This window comes from Podarcis tiliguerta, assembly GCF_965153285.1.
Source record: "Podarcis tiliguerta genome assembly, chromosome: 2".
Lineage (NCBI taxonomy): Eukaryota > Metazoa > Chordata > Lepidosauria > Squamata > Lacertidae > Podarcis > Podarcis tiliguerta.
Window position 1 is genome coordinate 68,231,873 of NC_139535.1, and position 27,831 is coordinate 68,259,703.

General features: G+C 42.9%; 3 protein-coding genes and 1 long non-coding RNA gene across 9 annotated transcripts in view; 1 reads left to right on the top strand and 3 right to left on the bottom strand.

Moving 5' to 3' along the window:
• KIF3A (kinesin family member 3A) overlaps nucleotides 1–7,403 on the bottom strand; it is a 30,559-nt gene extending 23,156 nt beyond the window's left edge. For all 3 annotated transcript variants that reach the window (XM_083427055.1, XM_083427054.1, XM_083427056.1), the window contains exons 1-4: nucleotides 7,183–7,403; nucleotides 2,337–2,610; nucleotides 775–919; nucleotides 17–101 (exon numbers count right to left, since the gene is read on the bottom strand). In XM_083427055.1, coding sequence (XP_083283181.1) covers nucleotides 17–101; nucleotides 775–919; nucleotides 2,337–2,610; nucleotides 7,183–7,188 — 510 coding nt within the window. In that variant the 5' untranslated portion in view covers nucleotides 7,189–7,403. The remainder of the gene's footprint in view (nucleotides 1–16; nucleotides 102–774; nucleotides 920–2,336; nucleotides 2,611–7,182) is intronic.
• Nucleotides 1–14,994, bottom strand: part of LOC310671319 — a 38,150-nt gene extending 23,156 nt beyond the window's left edge. The window contains exon 1 of the long non-coding RNA XR_014507955.1: nucleotides 14,873–14,994. This is a non-coding gene — a long non-coding RNA (uncharacterized lncRNA). The remainder of the gene's footprint in view (nucleotides 1–14,872) is intronic.
• CCNI2 (cyclin I family member 2) lies at nucleotides 9,622–25,205 on the top strand. Of its 2 annotated transcripts, XM_083427067.1 has the most exons (7): nucleotides 9,627–10,054; nucleotides 13,515–13,671; nucleotides 14,310–14,444; nucleotides 15,292–15,366; nucleotides 17,600–17,740; nucleotides 19,056–19,286; nucleotides 20,986–25,205. In XM_083427067.1, exons 2-7 carry the CDS (start codon nucleotides 13,558–13,560, stop codon nucleotides 21,385–21,387), a joined length of 1,098 nt encoding a protein of 365 aa, XP_083283193.1. In that variant the 5' UTR covers nucleotides 9,627–10,054; nucleotides 13,515–13,557; the 3' UTR covers nucleotides 21,388–25,205. The 2 variants fall into 2 exon arrangements, with proteins under 2 accessions (XP_083283194.1, XP_083283193.1); XM_083427068.1 differs by lacking the exon at nucleotides 17,600–17,740 and having other exon boundaries at nucleotides 9,622–10,054.
• Nucleotides 21,540–27,831, bottom strand: part of SEPTIN8 (septin 8) — a gene marked incomplete at its 3' end in the record, with an annotated part of 54,420 nt that continues 48,128 nt past the window's right edge. Inside the window, exons 10-11 of one of the 3 annotated variants that reach the window (XR_014507953.1) lie at nucleotides 25,880–27,581; nucleotides 21,540–25,794 (exon numbers count right to left, since the gene is read on the bottom strand). Coding sequence is in view for 1 of the 3 variants with exons in the window: in XM_083427061.1 (XP_083283187.1) it covers nucleotides 27,527–27,581 (55 nt within the window). Of the gene's footprint in view, nucleotides 27,582–27,831 lie in introns of all 3 variants that reach the window. The other 2 variants (XR_014507954.1, XM_083427061.1) reach the window with 2 other exon arrangements.

A 27,831-nucleotide genomic window follows, 5' to 3' on the forward strand; every position in this document is an offset into this window, starting at 1 on the left:
AGTTACTGGTGCTTACCTCCAGCCTCTGTGTCTGGTCCTTCCCCAGCAGGTCTCGCACTTCCTCATTGTAGATTTCCAAGTAAGAGACTCTGACCAAAAACCTGAAGTTTAATGCACCCAGAAAAAAGAACATATTCAGAATTAATTTGGTCTTACAAGCAAATATACAAAACACCAGATTGATGCAAAACTAATAATGAAGGGATCTTATTTCAATCAGGAGGTTGGAGCATGTTTCTTGTAAGAAAATGTGAAAGCATTTTTGACTTTTGACTTTGGGGGACAAGATGCAGCCAAAGTGGGAACATGATGCAAGATTACAAAACAATGATGTCAGAGAGAGAGAAAATAATCATCCTCACATTAGAATGTGACCATGTAATGAAACTGAGAAACAGTAGACCCAGCACATACAAAGGATATTTTTTTGTATAACACATACTGGTGAAATTCACCGTCACAGGATGTGACCATGACCAGTGGCTTTAGTAGGAAATCAGACAAATTCATGGAGGATGGTTTTGGGTAGACATAATAGCACAAATAGCTAAACTGCAACCTCCATGTTCACAAGTCATCCAAACCTCAGTCTAACCTAACACCCTAAATACCAGATGAAGGGGAAATGCAACAGACTGCCTTGATTGTGGGCTTCCAGGAAGCATCCAGCTGAGAATGTGTTGAAACAGGTTGCTGGATTAGTTTTGGCCATTGGCCTCACCCAGCACTGGTGTTTTAGGGTTTGGGGGTGAGGAAAGCAATTTAGTGATTTACCTTGTATCACCTTCTGCCTTTGCAATGTGGCCAAAAATATGAGCAAAAGAATTTGGAATGATCCCCCTGAGTTCTGGAACAGCCCGGACACCTTCCATAGTAAATGTTTTCCCCGTTCCAGTTTGTCCATAAGCAAAAATGGTGCCTGCAATATAGGGCAGAGAAGTTGTTAATCCTTTCTTGGACACCACCAGCACTATTAAGACAATACAATGTAAATAGCAATGGTTGGGTATGAAATAATAATAATCATGGTTTAGCTTAGCACGACGTGCACCAGCCACAGCGAACCTAACACACTCCTACCTCCTTAGTTTTGCCTTCACTAAACCATCTCTTCATATTTCATTTAAATTGAGGATTGAAATTTAACATTACCTCTGGTCAGTTTCACTAGACTGTGGAAGAAAATTGTTACTTATCAAGAAAGCATGTATCACTAGGACAAGCACAGAAGGGGAAACCCATTAAAATTGATTTGTAATGGATTTTTTCTCAGCAGTATTAGCTAGCAGCCTCCATGTACAAGTTCAGTAACACCCTCCTCTAACTCTAACACAGGCCCAAAATTCACCTTACTTGTCATAGCAGGATACACATTACAGTACTAAGTGCAAAATACACGCCTTCCCCATTTACTATGAAGGGTGCATGGTCCCATAATTAGGTCTCTCTCTCTTGCCTTAAAAACAAAACAAAACTTCAACGTTTCTATATGAATGCAACTTACGCACCAGAAGGTGGGGGGGGGGGGGGGACTTGAGTATATGTATCCAAATTCATTCATTCATTCATTCATTCATACATACATACATATATACATAATGTGAGAACAGGCCTATAACAGGAATTGGGGAAACAGCAAGTGAAAAGTCAGGGACGGTGTCGTGGCCTGGCATGGACACAATGCTAAACTATGGTTCAGTGCTACGTCAATGAGCTTGCTAAAACTTTGACCTTGCCCATCTCTTCCTTTAATGCAGCTGTGGGAATATTAGTAGTTTCGTTTAAACTATGGCTTATTGGACAAAGCTAGGACCTGTGTTTCATGATCCTGACTTTTTACTGTGAGCGGGATGCAGTTGTGCTAACAGGAAGCAGACCCTGCCAGTCTCCTCCTTGCAGCATCACTGAAAGAAGAAAGGGGAAAGAGGAGTGCAATAGAGCCCAAGGTCTGAACAGGCTGGTGGGTGTTGGTAGTCCAACTGTATCTGGAAGGTACCATGTTGGCTATCCCTGGGCACAACTATTTCTCTAAACAAAAGTTGCCTCTGCAACAAGGAGAGGAAATCTACATGTTGTCTGATGGGGACCAGATATGATTCTAAGAGGACTTGGGAGATTATAATGCAGAAGGATGAATATTATGTAAGTGTGTGAACAGGCCTTAATCACAGTAAAATGTTGTTGATGATTATGTTAGCAATTAGAAAAACAGAGGCACTTTTCAGAAGCAGAACACTTTATGAACAGTAGGTGCAAACAACACGGGATATTTGCAATTATTAATAAAACAAGGGTCAGCTCATACCATCATTTTTATGCAACAAAGAAGCACTTACCATTATAACCTTCTAGAACAGAGTCAATAATTGGCCTTGCCGTTAAATTATAAACATCGAGTTGTTTGCTCTCTGGTCCAAAAACGGTATCAAATGTAAATGTCTTGGGAGGTTCATTGGAAGAATCTGTTTTATGGACAGTAATAGTGCCTCGCATTTCGTCGACATTAACTGCCATCTTGTAACACATTGCTTTCTCCCGTTCATTGAAAGGCCGGCAGCGAACAACAACCTTAACATTATCAGAATTGTCCGACTTCTCAGATTTGTTAATCTACATAAAGAAAGAAAATAACCAATTATAATTCATGAAAGAAGCAAAGCTGTAAAGCAAAGAAGTGATCTGTAATCACCACCTACTAGATAACAACTACTTCTGATGGCAGAGAAACGGCATACAGTTACACTGAACCCTCAAATTCAAGGCCCTTCAACTTTTTTGTGTGCCTTGGTACCTGCTCAAAATTTATGGTTGCCTCTGCCCCGTACCCAAAGTGGTTGTGAGGAAAGGACTTGACCCTGACTTCACCACACCTTCAAAGGCTCTCCCATGCTTCCCGTATCAGCTCTAAGCTTGGAGAAAGGTCTACAAGAAACTGAAAAACTGACCTTTGCTTAAATTTATTGTAGATGCTTGTTTTAGATGCTTGTAGACTTTTATTATTGAGATATAAGATTAAAAAAAAAAAAAAGGCAGGGGAGGGAGCAGGGATTACCTCTGCATTTACCCAGCAGATTAAGAGGTACCCTGTACCACTGGAAGAAATTATTCATCCCTCTCCTGGTCTGGGGCTTGTTCCAAGATCAGGGCCTGAACCTTTGTCCCAACCTTGGAATTGAGGCAGAGGATCATCATCCCCACACTTGTTGCGTACTTGCACTGTATCTCCAAAGACTTCCAAGCACCTTCAAAGCACAACGTTAGGGATCATTTCCAGCTAAATTAGGGGGAAGGCTGGAACTTATTGTACTTGCCATGGTGAGCGGGACTATAGGCCCTTTCCCAAACTTCCCTGAGTTCAAAGATGTTTCCCCAGATTCTCCAAAGAGAAAGAAAACATCAACAGACTAAAAAAAGAGGGTGACGTCAGAATATTGGCGCACCAATATCTCTTTGGATTGTAGCATACATGTTTCAAAAGTAAGTCAAACTGCACTGCAGATATTTTTTTAAATCCCCAAATTTCAAAAGGGTTTACACCATATTTAAATGTGTTACATTTGCCAAGTAAAAGATTTACACTGAGATGTTTTGTTCTAGGTGAACCGTATTATAAATACCATGCACTGAAAGAACATTGTCAGTATCAATATTCTTTGATATACATGTTTGTAAAACAAAACAATTTAAAACAAAAAGCTAACAAAATAAAACTGTGAAGTTCTGCATTTATGCAAAAGTGAAAAGAAAATTAAAAAATCGAATACGCAGGTCTTGGATGAAAGATATTTGCGCTGGCAGCAGTTCAGGTGAAAATGATCTCAGGACTGTAGCTAGTTACAAACTGAACATGAGTCAGTAGTGTAATGTAGCTGCAAACAAGGCAAATGTGATTTTAAACTCCATTAATTGGTCCAACTTCATTTGGAATACTGTACCATGTCCAGTTCTGGGTGCTATGCTTAAAGAAGGGCACAAACTGAAATATGGGTTCAAAGCAAGGCAACAAAGATGGTCAGGAGGAAAGACTGAACAACAAAGGTGGTCTTATGAGGAAAGACTGAAGGAACTGGGTATATTTAGCCTGGAAAAGAAAAGAAAAACTGATGGGGACTATATACTCTTCAAAAAACTGAAGGGCTATCACACAGAAGAGGGCAAAGACTTGTTATCTGCTGCCACAGACACTAGCTCAAATGGGCTTATAGTTGAACACTAGCAGAACTGCTTGAACAATTTGACATTAGCACCAATTACCCAGAATAGGGTTGGGGTCTTGCTTGCTTGCCTTTTCAAGCAAGAGGCTGAACAGCAACTTGTTGGGGATGACCTAGTTCTGGATTTCTTGCAGCAAGCTTAGTGGTTGGGCTAGATAACCTGCAACACTCCTTTCAATTCTACAATTCGAAGTCAGAGATGCATTTACACAAGGTGGTACATGGGCAATTTGGACACGGGTGGCGCTGTGGGTTAAACCACAAAGCCTAGGACTTGCTGATCAGAAGGTCGGTGGTTCGAATCCCCGCAACGGGGTGAGCTCCCGTTGCTCGGTCCCTGCTCCTGCCAACCTAACAGTTCAAAAGCACACCAAAGTGCAAGTAGATAAATAGGTACTGCTCCGGCGGGAAGGTAAACGGCGTTTCCGTGCGCTGCTCTGGTTCACCAGAAGCAGCTTAGTCATGCTGGCCACATGACCTGGAAGCTGTATGCCGGCTCCCTCGGCCTATAGAGCGAGATGAGCGCCGCAGCCCCAGAGTCGGTCATGACTGGACCTAATGGTCAGGGGTCCCTTTACCTTTATGTGGACAATTTAAGCACCAACAGTACAATCCTAACCATATCTACTTAGAAGTCAGTCCTATTGATTCAATAGGGTTTACTCCCATGTAAGTGGACTTAAGACTGAAGCCTTAGCCTCCATGTCATCCTCCACCAAGATGTTTTGTTTAAATTATTATTAATTGTATACCACCCTATACCTGTAGATCTCAGGTGGCTCACAACAAAAAATTACAATATAAAAAACACAGAATACATAATAAAAACAAAAACAAAGACAATCCAATAACCCACCCACCCCCCTTCAAAAGGGCATCAGATGTCAACCAGCCAAAGGCCTGGTTCTCTGTATTACATATCTCAGAATCATAAATCTCAGCAAAGGCATAGGCAAATGGTTCTTCTATGAAAAGCAATAGCAGCTTTTGGCAAGGTTTTTCATCTGCTCCTTTGGTGAGTGCCATCTGGAAGTGTCCTGCAAAATTCTGTGTGTGTGTGTGTGTGTGCATTCGTAAACCCTTTGACCACTCCTACTTATCAGCAGTTGAAACCCACACTCCACCCAAATGTTGCTAAATACAATTCACATCAAATCCAGTCACTATTGTTAGGATGGTGATAACCCCCATTGGATGATGGGGGATTAAAAGCCAGCAACACCTGGAGAGCCACAGTTTAACCAATTTTGAGACAACTCTGATGTCTAGACTTTCACGCTAAATTGCCTAGGAAGTCTTGCTGTAGAACAGCATACACGTTTAATAAAGTTGCTACAGCTTTACAGAGGATGCATATGACTTCACAGCAAGGAAATCACAAACACATCCAAAGGCTTTTACATAGACACAACAGAATGCATTAAAAGGCTCTGACTCAGCGCTAAGTTCAACTACACATACATTGTGACATCTGTAACAGGAAAAAATGTTGGTTTTGCTTCAAAAAAAAAAAAAAAAGCAAATAAACTACCTCAGTGAAAGGTCACAGCACTGAGGTAGGTATAAGGCATGATATTCTTATGCATGCAAACATATTTTGCAAGCAATATTAACATATGCCATACTAAGTCAACCTGAGGAGATTTCAATGACTTTTACAGGCTAAATTTGATTTCTGGGATTATCTTTTAAATATATTTTACTTTTATTTTTGCAATCACATTTCCCAGAAAACACTTATTACACAGACATCCCCAACATACAAAACTGAGCCAGGGCTTACCATTCAACACAGGATAACAACCCAGTCACCAATGTAAATACCAAAACTTGCTCTGCCTTAAGGCTGAAGGCATTGACAGTGATCACCATACGACATCACACAATTTTATTGTGGATTTCATTTTGAAAGCTGCCTTTCAAGGGTCCCTGCCCAGTATGGCATATACCCACAACATCACAATAAATAATCACATGATTTTAGTGCATATATAAACAAGGCCAAAATCTGCAAAAACCTTGTATTGAAAACTGCCTTCAGGGAAGGCCCTGCTCAGCGAGGTACATCTATCCACAGCATCACACCAAGTAATCGCATGATGATTTCATTCTGGATTTTCATTCGGCTTCGTACTGCAGGGATCTCACTTTTGAGAGCTGCCTTCAGGGCCCAGGCCCAATGACCAGTATACATACATACATACATACATACATACATACATGGTTGGTATCCATCTGTCTTGAGAGACATCAATAATGTGATGTCAAACGGCTGCGTTAGCAGCACCTAAGTCATCTCCCCAGGGCGCTATATATATATATTTGTGTGTGGTGTTTTTTTTCCTTAAAAAATGTTTAGGGGTACTCTCATTTTGATTCAAGAATATCCCCATTTCATCGTTCACATTGGGGAAAATAAATACAGTAAACGGACAAAAGTACAAAGATTCACAAAATGTTTAAGGGTATGCGTCCTCCTGCGTCCCCCCCACCCAGAAAAAAGCACTGTATATGTATGCATGTATACACAAACACACATACATATATAATATTCACAACAGCCCACATGCTTTTACAGCGAATTTTCCAATCGGTTCTGTAAGTGGCTTTTTCTTTTTAAAAAATCCGCTGTAAGGTAGATATTACACATAAGGTAGATAATAATAGAATAGGTGAGGTGGATGTTATTGACTCCTGTAAGGTACACATTATTAACAGCAGCAGCAGCAACAACTACACGTTTAATGCATGCGAAGCCGCCGCCCCCGGCCCATAAGCCTGCAGAACCGCCCGCCCCCCGCAGAAGCCCTGCAGCCCGCCGCCCTACCGGCCCTTCACCCGCCGGCGCCCAGCCTCGCTCTCCGCCAGCGCCGCCCCTAGCAACGGACCCGCAGCGCGCAGGGAAGCAGGGAGGGCGGGGAAGGGGCCGAGGCGCCGGGGAAGAGAAAGGGGGAGCGCGGTCTCTCACCGGCATCTTGCCTGCCTGCCTGCCTGCCTGCGCTGGACTCAGCGGGGCTGGAGGGGCTCCGGCCCGGGACTGCGGGGCGTTGAGGGAACAGGAGGCCGGCAGCAGCCCGTCCGCTTCGCTACAATAATGGTTAACACAATAGCCGGCCCCAGTGCGCCTGCGCCGACTGGATGACAGCGGGAGCAGCCCACCCTTCCCCGCTCCTCCCCGCCTCCGGTCCTCAGCCTGCGTCATGCAGAGGCCTGTCAGCCAATAAGGAAGCGGCCCCTCCGGCGGCCGGCGGCTATTGGAGTGGGAATGCAGCCAATGGGAGGAAAGGAAGGCAGAGCGGCGGCGGCGGCGCAGTACGCGGGAGACCAGGAGGAAAAGGGGCGTCGGGGAGGAGAATGTGTGGATGCGCTCGGGTCACGTTGTTGGGTCTCAATCATTCAAGCTAGCAGTCTGTTGCACAGATTGGCAGCTCTCTAGGGTCTTTCACAGTCCTACCTGGAGATGCCTGTGATTGAACCTTCCTGCAGTGCATGTGTCCTGCTACCACTGAGAGGAAACCCCCTTCCTTTTGTGTGTGTATGTGTAATCTACCTACAACAATTGCCTTCCAAAACTCGCACCCTCACCCAGGTTTCACACTCCCAAACAGTCTGAACAGTGGATCCTGGTTGCGCACAACATGCTAAATGCATGACGTCAGTGAAAGTTGCACCCATTGCCACATAACTTGTGAGAACTCAGGCTGCAATCCAGACTTCCTTCCACCAGCATGACTTTGTGGAGTGGTGGGGTCATCCATTGCAGCGAGATTGCTGAGCCAGCGCGGAATTGGTGTGGAGGCTGGGCCAGATGCCATCATGCAGTTGTTAGTATTATTAATAATAATTCATTTGAAGATCACAGGGTGGTTTACAATAAAAGAACATACAGCATAATAACAAACAAAAACAATACCTTCCTCCCCCTCACATATTATATCAGGATCTAATCCAATCTCTCACCTTCCCTGCTTCTGGAATGCTCCATTTCAGCACTTTCTACTGAGTGCCACTGTTGGGGCGTGAGAATGTTATTGCATATGTGATGGCCTTAAGCGCTGCAACCCATTGCTATGGATCCAGGTAGAGTGCTACTTGACAAATTCACAAATTGTCTAACAAAGATTCTTCATGCAGGTCTCATGCCCCATCTTGTTATTTGCGTTTGGAACAAGAATCTTCACATGCTCAAAGAACATACTTCCAGCAGAAATAGCCTGGCCAAATATGTGGGGCCATTTGTTTATGGACAAGTTAATCACCAAATGAAAGTACTCTGGAATTTGGTGAGACCTGATTATGTCAAACAAACACCTGCTACCCCTTTAAGATTCCTAGTGGTCTACACTAGATGTTCTGCACTCATGTTCTGCTTGGGGCTTCCCAAGATTGGCCACTGTCAGAACAGAATGCTGGACTTAGTAATAGGCATTTGGTCCAATTCAGCAGCACTCTGCTTATGCACTTAAGTTACTTTAGCTATTAAGATGATTAATACTGTAAAATTACGTTATCTCTCACCCTTTAAACGGAAATCTACCAAATTTTCTCAAGATTTGCATTTTCTTTATATATGATTTGATTATTTTTCTGGGAACACTTTGGGGACCCCCCCCAAAAAAAGTATGAATTTTTTTGTTATTGACACAATACTAGACCCCATCTACACTATACATTTAATTGTTTTGCCTATAGAAAGGATTCCTATCTCGCCACCAGAATTGCAGTATGAATAAGAACTCAGTCTTGGGCTTGGGCAAGTATGCCATTCCAATGAATTTTCATAGTGATTTGCTTAAGAACCTAGGAAGTGTCCTGCTAAATCAGGCCGAAGATCCATCTCGTCCAGCATCCTGTTCTCACACTGGCCAGCCCAGATGCCCCAGAGAAGCCTGCAATAAGGACCTGAGTGCTTTCCTCCTCTTCGGTTCCCAGCAACTAACATCCAGAGGCACTCTGCCTCCACCAGGGGAGGTAGAACATGGCCATTGCCCTCCATGAACTTATCTTCTTTTAAAACCTTCCAAGTTGGTGGATTTTGTGGGGAACAAATTTCCTCTGTAAAGAAGTACTTTTGTTCATGGTGCTTTTGCTTAGCCCTGAGTTCTAGTCTCATGAGAGAGGGAGAAGAATTTGCCAGACTGCTTGCCTTTCCCCCCTTCTTCCTAGAGGAGAGATCACTGGGAATTTTCTCTTCCAAGAACAGTCCAAACAAAGGCCATATTGTTACTGTTGGGGGCGGGCCAGCGATCCCCCAGGAGGCTGGGGCCGCAGAGGAGCCGACGCTCAGCTGTTGCTGGTGATCTAGCCAGGAGGCGCACGCGGGTTGAATCCGCCTGGCCCAGTGATCCCCACCCGCCCCCACCTTGGAGGTTCATGCACGGCGTCACGTCCTGAGACAGTTCTCCCCATCCACCCCCCACAAGACCCATCCGGGGGAAAGGCGCTGTCGCTGTGAGCAACCCCCAAGCCCAGAGGCGGAGCCTGCCGCGGTTTGAATCCGCCCACAAAGAAAGGACTCTCCCAGCCGTTTTGTTGCGCTTTCGGAGAGGGGAGCCTTACAAACGGCGCATCGGCGAGCCAACAAAGATATTTTAAAGCTGCTTTATTATTATTGTATTATTATTTTCCACCCTGGGTTTAGAAGCAGGAGGTCGCTGCTCCTTCCACCCGAACTTCTGGAACTTAGCAGGGCCCATTAACTTCACCAGCCGCAACTATGGTCGGAGGAGGCGTCTCGTCCTCCTCCTCTTCCCATCGGATCGAGCCTTTGCTTGCGACGCGGAGCCGAACAGCATGAGAGAAGCGCCCCCGGCGCCAAGGGCAGAGCCCCGGGCAGAGAGGTAAGAGCCCATCGGACCAGAAGAGAGGGGAAGGGAGAGGCTCGTTCTCTGGAGACCGACAGATGTGCCCCCCTCCCCCAAGTCCCGATCTGGGGCTGGCACTCTGGTAGGCATCTCTAGCCATGTCGATCTCTTCCCTTGACTTTCGTTCGCCTCGAGTTTTGCTTTCCGAAAGCTGGGCACTTTTGTGTGTGTTTTCTTTTAAAGTGCCAGCCAGTCATGTGATCCGAGCGTCTCCTGTTTTGTTTCCTTCCGTGCAAACGGAAGGAGGCCAGTCGTGTGGTTATCAGCCGTCTGTTTTCCTGCCTTTTTTGTTTTCCTGTCTCTTCTCTCCCTGTTGTATAAGGCTGTTTTTTTGAGGTTTTAGACAGGATGTGCCCGATGTCAGTGCTACATGGAGGAGAACCACAGTTTGTGGCCTTTTACTTAGGAAACGCATCCGTATTTGTAAACAAAGGCTTCTAAGTTATGAGAAGTGCAAACTTTTTGCAGTGGCGCACTTAGATGGGATTATCTTTTGAGGATATTCATCCCGTACCCTTCAACGAAGTCATCCGGCCAGCTTAAATGAAATTAAGTTTACAATAAATCTAGGAGGGGGACGCACATGAAAACACCACCATCTAAAACAGCAACATAAAATCGTACTGTACTGATTGTACAGTAGGAGAGAGGTGAAGTACAAAACCTGGCAATTTAAGCCATGTTCAGGCATTCAGCTGAACATTGCAGGGCTCAAAATGTGAATGGGGGCTGATGCAAGCCTTGTCCCCAGTGTGAAGGTCTGAATAGGGTTTCTAAGCATGTTCTGTTGAACTCTTGGAACCTCTCAACTGGGAGGATGTGGGAGGATTTATAAGTGTGCTCAAATGAACATGATTACAAATTCACCACAGGTGTTCACACTAAATGCATGAAGACAGAGGTGTTGGGGATGGGGCTTGCCTGTGATTATAGGGATTCCCCCCCCCCCGAAAACTTTCCAATGCCAATTACAGTGGCTTAGAAAGTGAATGAAGCACTATAAAATTTCCTGCCTCACACTAGTGATTGCATTTGTGCCCCTGCTCCATCCACAGTTTGAGCCTGCATGTAATCTAGTGAAGAGAAATGCATATAAAATACCCCTTGGGCAAAAATACAGGGCTGGTTGTTTTCACAGAACAGGGCTTAAGCCCTAACAATTATTAGAACTCATTTTGGTGACAGTCAACGAAACGGTTGTGCAAGCAGTATGATTTCCACATATGCAGTGTAATTCCTCCATGCCCCATATGTGTGCCATGCACTGTCCCCAAATCTTGTCCAAAAAGTTGGGGGTACATGAGGAGAGAGCGGAAAATCCTGTTGCACAATTATTTGTGTAGAGGTTGAAGGGATGGGCCTGTGAGCAACTCCGCCCTATCCCATTCCATCCCTTGCTTTAGTGCATTTGGCATGAAGGTCTGAAGAGGGGTTCTAACTGGAAAATTGGAAGCTCTCCATTGTTGAGAAGCCTGGTCAGGAGCCCAACAACCTCTGTATGAGTTGACACAATTTATAGTCACACCTCAATCAAATAGTCACAGGGATCCTCTGCCCCTGTAAATGCAGTGTTGTACAAATGGACTCCAGTCCATTCTCATAGAAGTCTGTGCCGTTCATAATGCTTCATTCCATTGCTTTAGCTGCCCACAGGCCTTTCTCCTGTGGACACCCTCACCAGCCCTTGCTTCTTCTATCTTTCGAGGGAAGGGGAAACATACCTTGTCTCTGTTGTCTCCTGATCCAGAACTTGCAAGGTCAGGTAGGGTACCATAGGGCATGTGACTCTGTGTGTGACGTAATCACTGCTTGTTTGTCCATTTTCATCTGTCTAGACAAAAAGTTGCAGAGCTGTTGTTTTGAAGGGAGTCCTGACATGTGCGACATCATCTGATCTCTCATTACCCTGCTGTGTGAAGTATCTTGTTGGTTTAGAATTTAATAGGAAAAAGTGCCCCCTGTGTGTATACATCAGAATTTCACAAGGGGAGGAAAGAAAAATCCCAGAAGATGTGACTTGATCAGATAATTAAACACACTACCGCGGGTCAGTTCTCACCCATCCAGGACAGCTGCTAGATCACTTTGAGTGAGACATCCAACATGATTTTGTACACTTAGCCTCCTTTGTCATCATTTCATTTTTTTGTTCTTTGCAAGTTTGAATGTACATCCATTCTGGACACGTGTCATTCAAATGTATTGTCCAATCTTGATTAGCACCATGCCATTCGTTCTGATATGTCACTTTTCTGAGATGTCAGACATTTGCATTGAACCATGTTTACCATTCTGGCCAGTTCTCAAATTGGCATGCAAGACTGGGGTGTGGTTGGCCATGGGAATGCATGTCAGTTTATATGCGTGTGCACATGTAAAAACAAATGTACTGAAATCAAAGTTATAGAGAAGCACAAGTTCACAGGCACTTTTTGTTCACACCCATGAGAATTAATTTTCTTCTGTAGTGCTTCATATACATAATCCTAAAAACCATTCTCTAAAGATTTAGTTTGCTCAGGGTTTTGTTTTTTTAAGAACAAATGTCTTTGCCTCTATGGCGAGGGCTCACAAAATGAGTCCGCTTTTAGTTTTTGTATGCTTCTTCTGTTTTAAGTATTGCCTTCTTCATTGCTTTTATTACATTTCTGTAATCTGCTCTGGGATCATGCTACTGTTGAAGGTGCAAGATATAAATTGTAGAATACATAAGTTGTGGGTCTCCCCAAAGAAGAGATTTGAAGTTCTCCACGTTCAATGGAGGAAAAGGGTGTTAGGTGGCTGTGTTTCCCTGTGTGCCTGAGCCAGTAGACATTATGATTGGTACCCCATGAATGCTGCTTTAAATGGCAAGCTCTCTATCTGCCACAGCTCCCTGTGTGAACAGAGCACTTCTCTCCATGTCACCACCCCTATTTGTGGGAGAGGCTTTGTGTTGACACATAGAGGAAATGGTCCATTTTGGAGTGTGAGCTGCTAAATGCACACAGCTTGACACATGGAAATAGTTTCATATGAAGTAATTTAAAGTGTCTTCCTTATAGTGGGTGTATCACATTCTTTGGTCCCCACCAAGGATAGGCTTCATCCAGGAAGCATGAAAAAAGAAGGTTAAAAAAAGAAGCCAGAACAGAAGGTGATTAAAACAAAAAACAAAAGAGTAGCCTTCTGTTCAGTTGCTTAATCATGACACATTGCATTTGAAGTTAGAACTAGCCAGAATTATTAGTCACCATGTCTAGTAAATATAGTGACCTGTCTAGATAATATTTTCTGCCTGCCAAGAGTTTGGTCATCATAACACACCTGTAATGTACATGGCAAAATGGTTTTAGAGCCTCAACTTATATAGTCTACGTGCAGATCCATTTACACACTAGACTGTAGTTCTGTAAGAAATAATGGTAATAGTGTTATTTTGTTTTTTGGTTGTAAGGTAGTGGTTCCTCACCAGGAAGCAGGTCTATTCAGTAACCGCTATGAAGTGCACAGGACCTCCGGAGAGCCAGAAACTTGCCTTGGCAATGGAGCATGCTCTAGCAAGAGAGACTGAGACTTGGAAGGTGCCAGTCTTCCATGGTTTCACACTGAAGGTATGCTCTTCATAGAAAAGGATTGTGGTTCATGAAGTTGGAGAGCCACATGGCATGCATTTTTCAACCTTTGACCAGTAATTTCCTTAGATTGGCAATCTTATTTAGTCAGTTTGAGTGGGGTAGGGAGATAAAGAAGAGTTCCTCAAAAATTGATTATAATTCCTTCATATAAAATGAATATAAATTGGTTTGCTCCAGTGGGTAGGGAACCAGTCCCATCACATGCACCCATACAGTCTACCACCATGCACTTTGTATTATACAGATGGGCATTTTGTAGCCTGGGATACATTTAGTGATTTTTACTTAGCAACAGAATCCTTCCAAACAAGTAAAAAGACTGTGCCTGGGTAAAAACAAAGAGCTCTGTTCTCATGTTCAGTAGTTGCACCTGTGAACCACCCTCTTACACTTGGGTAGGAGACTGTTTGTCTGTAACAAAAACTCTTCCATCTAGACATTAATAACCAATCCTGATTACAGTGAGCAATGAGAAGCTAAAGCAAAATCTCTGTTATGTGTGCCTAAATTTTTTTGGAATATATTTCTAGCCTCGCTCTCAGTTATGTTCTTTAAACTTCAGCAGATCCCAAATTATTGTGTTTGTTTTAACCAACCCCATTATTCCATTTTAGGGCACAGACATATCTCCATTTTATTATGAGAAAGCTGTTTTGTGGATCAGGGAATCGAGTTTGCTCTTCCAGTTTTGCTCCGAAACGTTTGCTCTGGCTGTCAGCTTTTTTAATCGGTTGTTGGCATCAGTGAAGGTAAAGAGCTTCAACCTCACCCTATTTCTTTTATTATCAATGGAAAACATAATGGGGATTTCGCTGGGCTGCAGCATGCACTCATCTAATATTAGAGAGCTGGATCCAGATGTGCAGTGCAGTCCTATTGGTACGCAATGAAGGCTGCTTTAAATTGTAAGCTGTTTGTATACCACAGCTCCAAGTGTGACCCGAGCTTATCCATCAGTGTTAGCATGAGCTAGGCCAGAAACACATCCAAGTGCTTTGATTAAAATTAAAGGGAATATATGGAATAGGTGCATTCTGCATGAATAACACTGATCTCGCTTCCCTGTCCTAATTCTGATATTTAAAAAAGCAGTGGCTGTTAAACGTTTCATGCCAGGCCCTTTCTGTCTTGTATTAATTACTTGAAGTGATTCCATCATAGACCATAACAATCGTACCTCCTTTTGCGTCTGGGATCTGTTCCAGAGCCCCAGATGCTTGACGAAAAGGACGCTCGACAAAGCAGTGCTCTGCGCATGCGTGAAGCTCGATTTAGTGCTTCTGTGCGTACAGCAAAACCTGGAAGTAACCCGTTCCGGTACTTCCAGGTTTGCCGCTGACATTGGACAAAAAGGACCCTAAACAGGGCGGTCTCAAAACGAGGTACCACTGTATAGCTTTGAAGAGTACTGCTGCTAAATTGCCATGTTCCAGTTACTCAGATAGACTCCTCTTACTGCTTGGTGCACCATAGTGAGGCAACTCAAGAAGCATGAATATGTGTGTGTGTGTGTGTGTGTGTGTGTGTGTGTGTGTGTATCCAGTTGGGTATTTTTCCTCCATTCTTTTTCTTTAAACTACTACCCTTCTCTTTCAGGCACAGTTAAAATACCTCCAATGCATTGCAACAGCTTGCTTGGTTCTTGCAGCAAAAATCAATGAAGAAGATGAGGTGTGTATGTTTTAAATGTGGCAACCTAAGAGAAGGATTTGTCTTCCATTAAAGTGATATGTACAGGATCTTCACAGACACACACCCTTTTTTATGGATGGGTGTAGTTGGAATGGCTCAAGCCACTGTGAAAGTCTATGGGCAACCTGTGTCCGAGGGAGCCTGTCTGTCCCAATAGGCTACCTGTCAGTTTTAAACCCATTATGAATGCTTATTTCAATGTATCAGGTTACAGTGACATTGTTGGATGTTTGGCAGCAAAACTACCATAGAACATATAGGTAAGTCACTCTCAGACTTGCCTTCGTCTGCTTGGATCATACACTCTCCGTTTTTCAGTTGCCTGTCTCATTGCTATGCTGCATCTATTGATGCATGGTGGTTGCCGATGAAATCATACCGATCCATGCTTCGATGGCCACATGGTATCCTGGACAAGCTTGCAAACAGTGCACCAAGTTGCAATTGAAGGCTTGGGTCCACGCTACCTGAAAGATTGCATTTCCCTATAGAAACCTGCTTAGGTGCTAAAATGAGCACCTTCCCTTAGTCCCATCAACATCAGAAACGTGGTTGGTGGTGACATGAGACAGAGCCTTTTTTGTGACTGCACCTGTTTTGTGGAATTCGTTCCCAAGAGAGGTTAGATTGGCTCCTTCTTCATTATCTTTCCACCGTCAAGCTGAGACCTTCCTATTCAGACAGGCCTTAGTTTTCATTTCTGTTTGCCTCACTGCTTACCCCAGGAAAACCTGATCTTTAAATTGGAACACATGGCAATCTGGTTTGGTCCAATTTGTCACTAAATAGCGGGTTTTCCAGGGGAAAGCAGCAGGGCAAAGGACCCATGCTTAGAAATTGTGGAGTAAACAGAAAACTGCTTGGACCTGTACTTTCTAGGCATGGGGCATAAAGAAGTGTGGCAGAGCCCTTGATGCAGACGAAGGTTATCACTGGGCTACCTTTTAATTGCTGGTTTTTAATGTCTTGTAATGAATTTTGATTATTCTTTTTAACTAGTTCATTTTTATTGCTCTGTATTTTATAATGAAGCTTTTAAAATGTTGGAAGCCACCTTGGATCCCGACTTGAGAGTAGGTGGGATATAAATACATTGCATAAATAAATTAAGTGGCATTTCTGCATTGGATATGCTGAAGAATCCTGAACTCTGCTTTGAGCACTAGATTGTTGATTGTGTCATCAAGTTCTTATAAATTCTATTGTTTAGTTAAACAGGCTCTAAATAGTAATTGTTTCCTTTCTCAAAGAATCCTTGAAAAACTGTGTACTAGTGGCCTGATTTTATGCTATGTGTACAAAGTCACTGTAGAAGCTAGAATACAATTGGGCCTCTGCTATTGAACAAGATCTGACATTTAAAGCTCAGGAGTAAACTTCCTCAGAAATGTTCATAATGAACTTTAGCCAGGCCTTCATTCAGTGTATGTTTTAGGGTTGGTGTCAAACTTTAACTTTAATCCAGGGATGGCTAATCTGTTACCCACAGGCCCCAAGAGGTATTTTTGCCCTCCCCACCCCAAAATTTGTCCTTTTTTTTTAAAAAAAGGAAATTTAAAAAAAAAAACATTTTTTTAACAGAATGGATACTCTACTGTAATACCAAAGTGTTTTTGTGCCTCCCAATATCCTTCAAAAATATGTTCATTAACAACCCCAAGCCCCCCCACCCCAAGCATGGTCCTTTTTAAAAAGCGGGGGCACATTCACTGTACACTTCATCCTCACCTACTTTGACATGTGGACCTCAGAGAGTTGACCATGGATCAATGTGGCCCTTGGCCTACAGAAGTCCCCCTCTCTGGCTTTAAGGTTAGTACTCTAGAAGTGAAGATGAATATGCAATAAAGATAGCCAAATCGCAAGAAAAAAACCCCTCAAAGAATCCAGCCATTGTTTCAGAACACAAAAAAAGTTGAAGGCAAGATGTTTTCATACATCCTCAAGATGCATGACCAGTGGAATTAGTCTTATACATACATAAGGGAATTCACAAGGGTGAGGAATTACTTTTATTAAAATCTGAGAACATGGTGCTATAATGAATATTGGGATTATTTCAAGGGCCTCTTGGTTTTTACCCCAAAGAGGATAGTTGAGTAGGCTGCATTTCATTTATGTGATAGTAGGGCGCACACACCACACCATACAAAATTTCATAGGAATTTGGGCTTCTTTTATTATTATTATTTTTCCTTTTGTTTTAAAACAGATAATACCATCGGTAAAGAAGCTTGCAGTGCAGAGTGATTGTAAATGTTCTCCAGCTGAGATTGTGAGAATGGAAAGAATTATACTCAATAAACTTCACTGGGATCTTTACACAGCAACATCAATCGATTTCTTAAACATTGTAAGCACTAGACATGTTTTCTTTTTCTTTTTTGCAAAAGGCTAAACTAGGGTTGTTGTTTTTACCAAATAAGACTAGAAAACAGCAATGGTGCACATACATTCCCTTCTAGTTAGCCTCGCAGACCACTCATTCTTAACTATCTGCAAATCTTTTGAAGTGAATTACTGTTCGAGATATTGAAATTCCATTTGAACACCCAACTATTCCATAAGTTTGATTTACAAACAATGTAGACTCCCATTTTGAAAGGACAACTAATAATTGACTTTTAAAAAGAGCTCATACTGTACCACTAGAGATTTGTTCCGTTTGTTTTAAATATACACTGCAAAAATATTTCTAACTATCTGCACTCTCAATACTGTACATAAAAAGCTTTCAGAGTTTTTGCTACATTTCACAAATGGGGCATCTCAGATCAGCTTTTCTTTACTCCTCACCCTGCATAAAAACATTTGACCCTCATTTTTAGGCAAATTAGATCATTCTGATCTGGCACTTAAGTCACATCTTATTTGCTAAACGTTTTCCGGAAGAAAACTCCCCGTTAAGAAGTTACCATGTGCTATAGTAAGGCAAAAGTCGTGTGATAATGTCTCTCAGAGTTCATCTCTTCACAGCATGGGTGGCTGACCTGTGACTCTCTTAATGTGGCTGGACCCTAGCTCCCATCAGCCCCATCCAGCCTGGCCAGTGGTCAGAAGTGACAGGAGTTACAGTCCAGCAGTATCCGGAGAGCTGCAGAGTCCCCAGCCCTGCTTTATAGCAAAGGGTGGATTCCTGGGTCATCCTGGCATCAGGATTGTTTGGGGGGAAATGTCTGATCAGAACCAGGATGATGAGATTGTATTAGTTCTGCTTCCAAGCATCATCAGTTGTTCTCTCTCTCTCTCTCTCTCTCTCTCTCTCCTGTTTGCTGGCTTGAATTATCACCGTTACTCAGTTATACAAACGAGAAGTCAAAACCTTCTGAATTGACAATTGCGAACAATGCAACGAATTCAGAATTAAGTTACATTCAGTAGAAGCTTCAACATTTCAGTATTTGGCAAATACGACACAAATGGTAACAGCAGGACAAAAAAATAATAACAAAACTTTATAAGAGGTTTCCTGCCATGAATAAGGATTAGTTTGCACTTCTGGTCAATGACATATGAAAACGTACAAAGTTCACAGTTGACCTCAGTTCTGTTTTTTTTTATATATATATATACGTATATATATAAATAAATATAAATAAATGTGTGTGTGTGCTTAAATATATATGTGTGTGTGTGTGTGTGATATAAATGTTTTCTCTTCTCTCCAGTTCCATGCCATGGTGATGTCCAAGTGGCCCCATCTACTACATGGGCTGCCTCAGAGGAATCCTTCCCGCCATGCCGCATTCTTGACCAAGCAGCTACAGCACTGTATGGCATGCCACCAAGTATTGCAGTTTAAGGGCTCCACATTGGCTTTGGTGATCATCACCTTAGAGTTGGAGAGGCTGACTCCTGACTGGTTTCCTGTAATTACTGATCTGCTAAAAAAAGCACAGGTAGGAGTCAAACTGCCTCTGCGGCACAAACCTGAGGCCAGCACAAAGACTGAAAAATGGAAAAACTTCACAAATACTTTAAAGCCATTTAATGTACGTTTTTTCATGTACTTCTCAGGAGTGCTGGTGTGTCTTTTGTTAGGATGCATTTTCCCCACTGCTGGATGCAAAATTCCATGTTAGTGTAATGAAAGTTAGGGTCCGGATGAAGGGCAGCCATTCCAAGCCCATTATTGGGTTATGCAATGCCATGACATTGTGCTTAATTTGGGTCACACTTTCAAGAGATGCTCTGTTCTAAACAATAGAGCATCGCCACTGTTCTCATTCTGACAATTTGTCACACCCCAAACTTTAAAAACTCACATGGCCTCATGTTGGTTGGCCCATTATACCTGAAGGAGCATCTCTACCCCTATTGTTCAGCCCAGATAGTGAGATCCAGATCCGAGGGCCTTCTGGTGGTTCCTGCATTGCAAGAAGTGAGGTTACAGGGAACCAGGCAGAGGGCCTTCTCAGTAGTGGTGCCTGCCTTGTGGAATGCCCTCTCACCAGATGTCAAGGAAATAAACATCTATCTGACTTTTAGAAGACATCTGAAGCCAGCCCTGGACATGTAGGTTTTTTTAAAAACGTTTGAGGTTTTAATACTTTGTTGGAAGCTTTCCAGAGTGGCTGGGGCAACCCAGTCAAATGGGTGGCTTTTAAATAATAAAATCATTATTATTACTATCTCCAGTTCCCCAAGCCAAGCTCTAAATGAGGACCTAGAGAATTCAAGAGTAATTAGGTTTGGCACTAGGCACCAATGCAATCCTGCTGTGAAGAAGCGGGGCAGAGTAGTCCCAAGTGTTCTGAATGAAAGCACTATAAAACCACCCTGGGGTAGGTGAGGACCAGTACAGCATAGAACTTTGAGCCTTGCTTTACTCTCCAGTTCCTTGTCCTACCGTACTAATCTTTAGGGGAGAGACCAGGTGTAACTCTGGCTTTTCTGCCATAGCAACTTTTCCCTGCCCCCTTCAAGCTCTATAGTAAGTATTAGGGGATATTTCTGTGCAAGAGTCGAATTTCAATGATCTGAGTGGAGTTACCGTGTGACTCTTTTTTCTCTTTTTCTCCACTGGCACAATGCCATTTGGTAGGTTCCTGTGCAGCAGTAAGTCAGGTGCTGGGTTCAAACACAGCATTAATCAATGGCTGAACTTCCACTATAGTTTGAGCAAACAGTGGTTTTGAGCAGCTTGTCTGCTTTAGTTTTCCCATCTGCTCAGGACTTGCTTCATAAGTGCACTTCTGTCTGTCGTGCATCAGCTTAGAGCAATGGCTCTTTGTGCTTTTGTCAATGGCCTGTGAATTCAGAAACAGCAAGCCACAGTTAATGCAGCTATGGTTTGCAAACCAGCTTCAAACTCTGGCTTCAGATCCTGGTTTGTGAGCAGCAAACAAGCCATGGTTTGTGTTGGGCTGACATCAAAACAAACTATAGTTTTTTGTTGTGTTTGAACCCAGCCAGGATATACACAGACTCCACATTTGCTATATGCAACGGAAACTAGTACATGTTATGCATATCCCCTGAAATAGACTTTGACTTCATTAGTTTAGTACAGCTGGAGATACTGGAACTGAAAATTGATGACAGCTAATAATTTCAGAAGTTGAGAAAAAAATAGTTGTGTTATATATTGCATTACAGATCGACAGCACCCAATTCATCCACTGTAAAGAGCTTGTTGATCAGCACCTCCTGGGCTTCCAACCATCCAATACTGTTTATATATTCAACCCTGCAAACCAAAACATCCAAACTCACTTGGACAAAAGGTTACCCTGCTGTTATTCCACAGTGAAGCAAACAACACAGATTAACTCAGGAGCCAGAGGGAGCTGGCCGGGCCCATCAGCTTTCATACTTCTCAGAGCCAAAACCCATGAAGATGACATGCAGCCTGATGAATTCTATGATGGATTCAAATACCTGTACAGTGAAGATGAGATCCCAGAAGCTGGGCAGACCATGGGTGGCAGTGATAATCAGAGGCAAGAAGAAAGCAACAGCACTTGTCCACCATTACAGCCTGTTCCTCAAATGGACTGATTTCTGTGTAGCACCATGGGACCAGTTAGTTCCAAAGGCTATTTCAGATGTTAGCAGAGCTGTTAATAAGAAGCACTGCCTGTTTTTGAAACCTTTAACTCTCTACCTTTTAAAATGCTTTCTGCAACCCTGCATGCCTTTTTTCATAGAACCATAGAGTTGGAAGGGACCCCAACAAGGGAATGCAGGTATCTCAGCCAAAGCATCAATGACTGATGGCCACCCAACCTCTGCTTTAAAAACCTCCAAGGAAAGAGAGTCCTCTTTCAACCTCCCAAGGGAGACCGCTCCACTGTCAAACAGCTCTTACCTTTGTTTTGATATGGCAACACTCTAAGAGAGACTGAAAACTAAAAACGCACACAAAAACAAAATCCTGATCTACAAGCAGCTGAAATACACAACTTCAGGGATCAGCATTCAGCAGACTGGGCTATGTGCTATGCTTAGAAATACAGATCAAGCCTTATTCCAGGAAGGAGTGGGAGCTTCCTAGGTTCTTCGTTCTTTTGTGTACACAGTAGGATAGTTTGTTTTTATTCAGACACTAATTGTGGTCTCCTGCACAAGCTAACCTACTGTACGTCATTACTGAGCCGTGAATGAGTCCTGAAAATTAGTTGTAGGGATGAGTAGACGAATGACATGCAGCTAGGCTCAGACTAAGCTTAGATAGGGGCCGGCATGAAGACATTTTCCAGGCGTTGATAAAATAGAACACCACTTGGAGAAAGGTGTGTGAGCTGGGCTTCAACCTTAGTGAAATTGTGCTACAAGAAGAGTTTACCCTTGCTGAACAATCCCTGCTGACTGACTCTGAAATCAAAGACAACTGGAGTGCTCATCAGATTTCAACCCTACTGGACTATGGAACAATTCTTAAAACGTTGGAACTTTTCTTCACACTGTGTCTCTGGCTTCTTCGCCATGAGGTCTTTTCGACAAGTTCATAGGAAGTTGTCCTTAGAGGAGAGATTGCAGGAAAGTTATTCAAGGGTCACATTTCGCAAAAAGGGAAGGGGGGCAGCATTTAAAATTATTCCTTTTTAAAATTATGTCTGGAGCAAGCTTCCCTTTCCAGTTGTCAGGGCTGACAGCTCAAATTCAAGTGAGCTAACCATTAGTATACACACCATCACCATCCTGTATTAGGTTTATTTTACAATGACATGCTCAGCTGAAGCATACCTGTATCTGGTCATGCAATCCAGCTCTGAATGAATACTGCAAGCATCATGCAAAGTTCATCTGAGTAGATAATTGTGAAGTCCTCCAGTACTTGGTGCCTTATTCCTAAATGCGAGAAATGGGCAGGCCTGTGTTGATGCAGGTGAAATACGCTTGCTAATGAGGTTGGATGAGCAACAAAATGTTGGCTTCTGGCACTCTTATCTATGGGAAGGGGGGCAACCATTTCTGCACATAGCATTGGAGAAGGATGCTGTAGCCACACTTCGGCAGTTATGCCATAGAAATGTGGAATGGCGCAGAATTCACCATCCCAGAATCTTTTTCATTAAAAAAAATAAAATAAGATTCTAGCCCTATGAAAGGACATAAAATACGCCCGCACAACTTGTAACTCACACAGTTGAACATAGTACCCCCAGCCATGTATTGTAGCTTACCAAATAGTTCTCATTGCTCATGCAATTATAGTCGCTGGCAGGCAATTAAAATTGTTGTTGTGAAGGGACACCATCTCTGGTGATCTGTATTTGGTTTGATGGACCATGTAGTTCAGGACTGATATAGACAATACAGTGGTACCTCCGGTTGCGGATGGGATCTGTTTCGGAGCTCCAGTTGGATCCCAAGGTTTCCGCAACTGGAGGGACCACTTCTGTGCATGCATGTGCGGCGGTAGACCAGATTGCTTCTGTGCATGCGGCGAAACCCAGAAAAATACTTCCAGGTTTGCCGCGTACGTCTCCCGAAGGATACGTAACCAGAGGTGAGCGTAAGTAGAGGTCCCACTGTAGGTCTATTAGATTTTTATTTATACAGATATATTCCCTCTCTTTTAATGATAAAATCAGTTATCCTGTGCTTCCTTCAGAGAGCTCAAAGCAGCCCACATAGTTCTTTCTGTTTTTATACTTGGGACAATCCTATAGGTTAGGCTGAGAGAATGTTGCAGCCCAAGGTCACGAAGTCTAAGTGAGAATCTGAACACATATTTCCTTGGAAGCTAAGCAGGTTTTCTAGCAATGCAGAGGAGGATTTCAGGCAGCTGGATCGCCTATTGCCCTCCCACAAAAGCAGAAGTAAGTTGTGCAAAATAAGCCGTGATAACGCTTAATTTTCAAGTGTCTCACAGATTTTAGCTTTTCTTGATGTGGCATTCATATTAACTTGAGCATGTTGCTTTAATGTTAAAAAGGATACAGAGCCCTGTCTATGAAAGGTCAAACCCCTGTTTCAGCAGGAAGATGTACAATAGCACAGTGCTGAGCTGTGCACAGAAATAGGCTCAGAAATAGGCTCAGATTCTATAACGCTGAAGGGTACAGTGGAGCAAAAATAGTTCAATTGTGATTGGATACCACAAGGAGACTGTAGATCAATGTCACATTGGCAGCTCTCGTCTGCAGCAAGCAGTTGAAAGGATAGATAAGGGAATAGGTACAGATACTTACTGCAGGTCCAGTATTGCTAGATGAGCAGTCTCTCCCTGGTCCCACTTGGTGTAACAATCAATAAATAACTCTGCAGCAAGAATCCCACACCTGGTCAATGCTGCAGCAGAGGTGCATTTATCACATGTGCATGTGCTTATGCCAATTGTCTTTAGCATTTTGGAAAAACTGTTTCTCAAGTTAAACACATTAATAGGGACACCCCTTAAATGTTTTAGCCCCAAATCCTTAACAGCCATTTGTGCAACCACTGGGCCTACCTTTAAAGAATGACGTGAGGGTGAAAATGGCCCCAGATACACACCAAATGATACCCCTTTGCACATAGTAAAAATGTCACAGCTTCATTATTGACTATTTTTGCTCTCTCTGCTCATGGTCCCCCAAACTGTGCTTACTGAGGTGCTCCCTACCTAATGGTAAGGGACAGAAGGATCAATAGTGCAATATATGCATAAAGTCTTTTTAAAGACTCAGCAAAAAGTCACACCAATGTGAAGATCGAATGTGAATAAGGGATCTTTTGCACAGCTGCTGTGGAACACAGTAGCTATGGAAAAACCACAGGTGATATTCTGGTTCCCAACCTATCGCCAGCTGGATGTGGGTACAACACTGCAGGTGTATTATGTTAGCAGTCCATGTTTCTGCCACAGTGTGCATGCTTCCATTCAGCTTGCTCACACAGCACTCTCAGAAACTTTTCCTGTGGTAACCACATGCCTGATGTTGTGTGAAGAGGCCCTGAAACACACCTGGCAGGTGTACATTGCAGCAAGTGTTGGAATACGTCAGGAAAGCACATGAAAGCTACCAAAAAAACCTCCAAACTGTGAATGTTACGCTTAGTGCTTAAGAACTCAAAGCAGTACCTTGCCAGCATGGCAGCATAGGAATGGTGCTGATACATAGGAAATAAGCTAAGAACCGAGGAATTTAATTATGCAGCATGTTAAACTGCAAAATCGGTTGGAGTTTCTCTAGTCTAGTTATTCAGGGAAAGCTTGGAACAAAACGTCCTTGGTCTTGCTTTTCTCTTTATGGGACCAAAAGCACTGTCCTTTTCTTTGATCACAAACTGTGACTTGACTGTTTATATCTTTAATATAGAAAAACATTTTTTTTTGTTTTTAATGTGGGTGACCCCTCCCTTTTCGTTATATAAAAATGTACTTGAAATATTGTGTCTGGTTTTTTTCTTCTTTCCCGGAATCACATCTCTGCAGTTTCTTTCAGTCTGATCAGAGAATGGCAATGGTACTGAACTCTATTGATTGTTTATATTTACTGTATTAAATAGTGGGAATATAATAGGAATATATGCAGTATGTTCATAGAGTTGGAAGGGACCCCAAGGATCATCCAGTCCTACCCCATGCAATGGAGGATTTATTTTTGCCTAACATGGGACTTAAACACATGGTATTATTAAGAGTCTCGTGCTCCACCAACTGAGCTATAGGAAGAGCAACTCATGCCCCTGATCTGCCATTATGGAACTTGTTCAGATGGGGTGGAGGTGGCCCCACATTGGGGCTCTGGCTTGAGGAGCTCTGCTGTTCATTGGGGGAGCCCTGTCAATGAGCACCCCAGTGTGCTTCCCAAAATTGCATGTGGGTTGGCATCTCTGGCAGCATTGAGTGCGGGAGTGCAGGATCCTGTGTGGACAGTGCTGCTGTCAGGTGAGGGCAACAGACCTGATCTGGGCCTCTTGGTCTTCCTAGACTGGAAGCTGGCACTGCAAAGAGACAACGTTCCCCTGTCCTGCCTGACCAGCATGAGCAGTAGGGTGTTGCAAAAATACCCTCTTGAAGTACCAGGCTGGGCCGGGAGAAACAACCAGAGCTAGGCACCCCATGTTTACACCACTTTCTGTCACCTGCCTAACAGAATCCAGGCTGTCTCTTATTTGTAAAACACTGCAGCTGCTGCCTTCATCTTCTGATGCCTTACTCGTAGCCCTCACGACACAAAACAACATCTCCCCTTGAATTCGTGCTCATCAAGATCTAAGGGCACAGGGACATGAGAACTTTGGAAAAAGTTGCTATACAGTCATAGAGCTTGCATCCCTCAGACATTTCGGGGCGATACCAAGAAAGGTGGCTGAGATTAAGAAAGTAAGCAGCTATTGAGACACTGGGTGCTGTTGGCCATTAACAGGAATTTCTCTATGGAATTACTGGTGGGGACTTCCACCCGTAGTCAGGAAGAATGGGGAAGTGTGGCCAGTTCATGCTGTGAATGACCCCCCAGAGAACTGCTAAATTTGGAGAAAATTGAGCCAACTGCTGCATTTTGGGAATACTGTAGGGCACCAACTTCCAGCAATTGTTCTCACATTTTGCCTTTCCAATACGTGTAGATTTATTTATGGGTTTCACTTATTTTGCTAAAAATATAAATAAATTACAAAATACACCAAAGCCCATATCGGTCCCTATCCACATAGCTTTCTGTCTTAACACAATGAGATAGCCAAGTAACAGCTTGTTAATGGAATGTTTAACATTATTTTGCTTCCTAGGTGTCTTTTTAGATCTTATCTCTGAACAGGGCAGGAATTTAGGCCTTTGTGTTACAAAATAAACCCTGTTTGCTAAAAGGAGAGCATGGGCAACAACACAACCCTCTCAGTTCCACTATGGCAACCCGTTTGCACATGCTTCCTGGCTCCTCTTCCCCTCCCCAATCAGTTGTCCTTTTAAAATGGTTTCACAATCAAGTTCAATTTATTATTTGCAGATAGGAAAAGATTGGGGGCACTCCAGCCATTTCCTGTAACAATAAACAGATGTAAATACAGAAGTAAGGAGGGAGAAGAAAATGGGTCAAGAAGGAGCCTCCCTCTATCAAATTAGGCACCTTTTAGGAAACTAGTGAGTGACTTTCCTTCCATAGAAAATACCTTGACAATACATTTTATATAGGGGAAACCTCTGCAAAATAGTTAGCGCTAAAAGATTCTAAAATTTCACGGGAAGGTTAGGGATAGTTAAAATTTGGTATTTTAAGCCCCAATTTGAAATACATTGGGCTGTTATTATTAGTCCCACAAAAGGAAGTTATAAGGAGTGGGACTTTTGTCTATGAAGCATAATTAGGACACACTGTTACTTTACAGACCCAAAGCCAAATTTATAGACAAACATATCAAGCTCCCATTTACAACGGCAGTTTAAAGCAGCATCTATTTCATGCTGAACACATGCCAAGTGTGTTCAGTCTGCCACTGGAAAACTTTTGTTTGGGGTTCTTTCACCCATCATGTAAGAAGATTAGTTCTTTGGTTTTAGTGCATGCCATGCATTTAGCTGGAATTAACAATTTATGGTTGAATTATCAGAGGTCTACTTAATCAAGAAACCTGGTCAAGGCAATGTTGTCCAAATCACTTCTTGCTTTGGAATCTCTTCTGTGCAATACATTGCAAGCATAAAAAAAGTAGAAGCACCAATTAAATTTCTTCTGCATGAGGTGTTTTGGCCTTAATAAATCTTCTAATTTACATATCTTCCTGATGTTATGGAGCGCGAACTGGGAAGACTAAAGAAGCTACAGAAAGAACAAGAGAGAATCAGTGTTTAGCTTGCAGGTTCACTCAGTTACATCAAGTGTATAGCATGAAACCACATGGTTGCAACTCAAGGAAATATAGAAGTCCAGTTATATGCATGGAAATTTCTACCGTCTTGTTTAAAGAAGAAGGCTATTTAACCCTGCTGCTGAACTTTCAAGGGAGATATGTAGTCACTATCATTCTAGACAGATAAAATATAAAAGAAAAGTGTACACAGCTAGATAT

What these genes read in the sequence shown, in the direction of transcription:
- CCNI2 (XM_083427067.1), top strand. Translation starts at nt 13,558, where the DNA reads ATGAAGTGCACAGGACCTCCGGAGAGCCAGAAACTTGCCTTGGCAATG. An exon ending in TCCATGGTTTCACACTGAAG is followed by an intron (nt 13,672 to 14,309) that starts GTATGCTCTTCA and finishes ATTCCATTTTAG; the next exon opens with GGCACAGACATATCTCCATT. An exon ending in AAATCAATGAAGAAGATGAG is followed by an intron (nt 15,367 to 17,599) that starts GTGTGTATGTTT and finishes GTTTTAAAACAG; the next exon opens with ATAATACCATCGGTAAAGAA.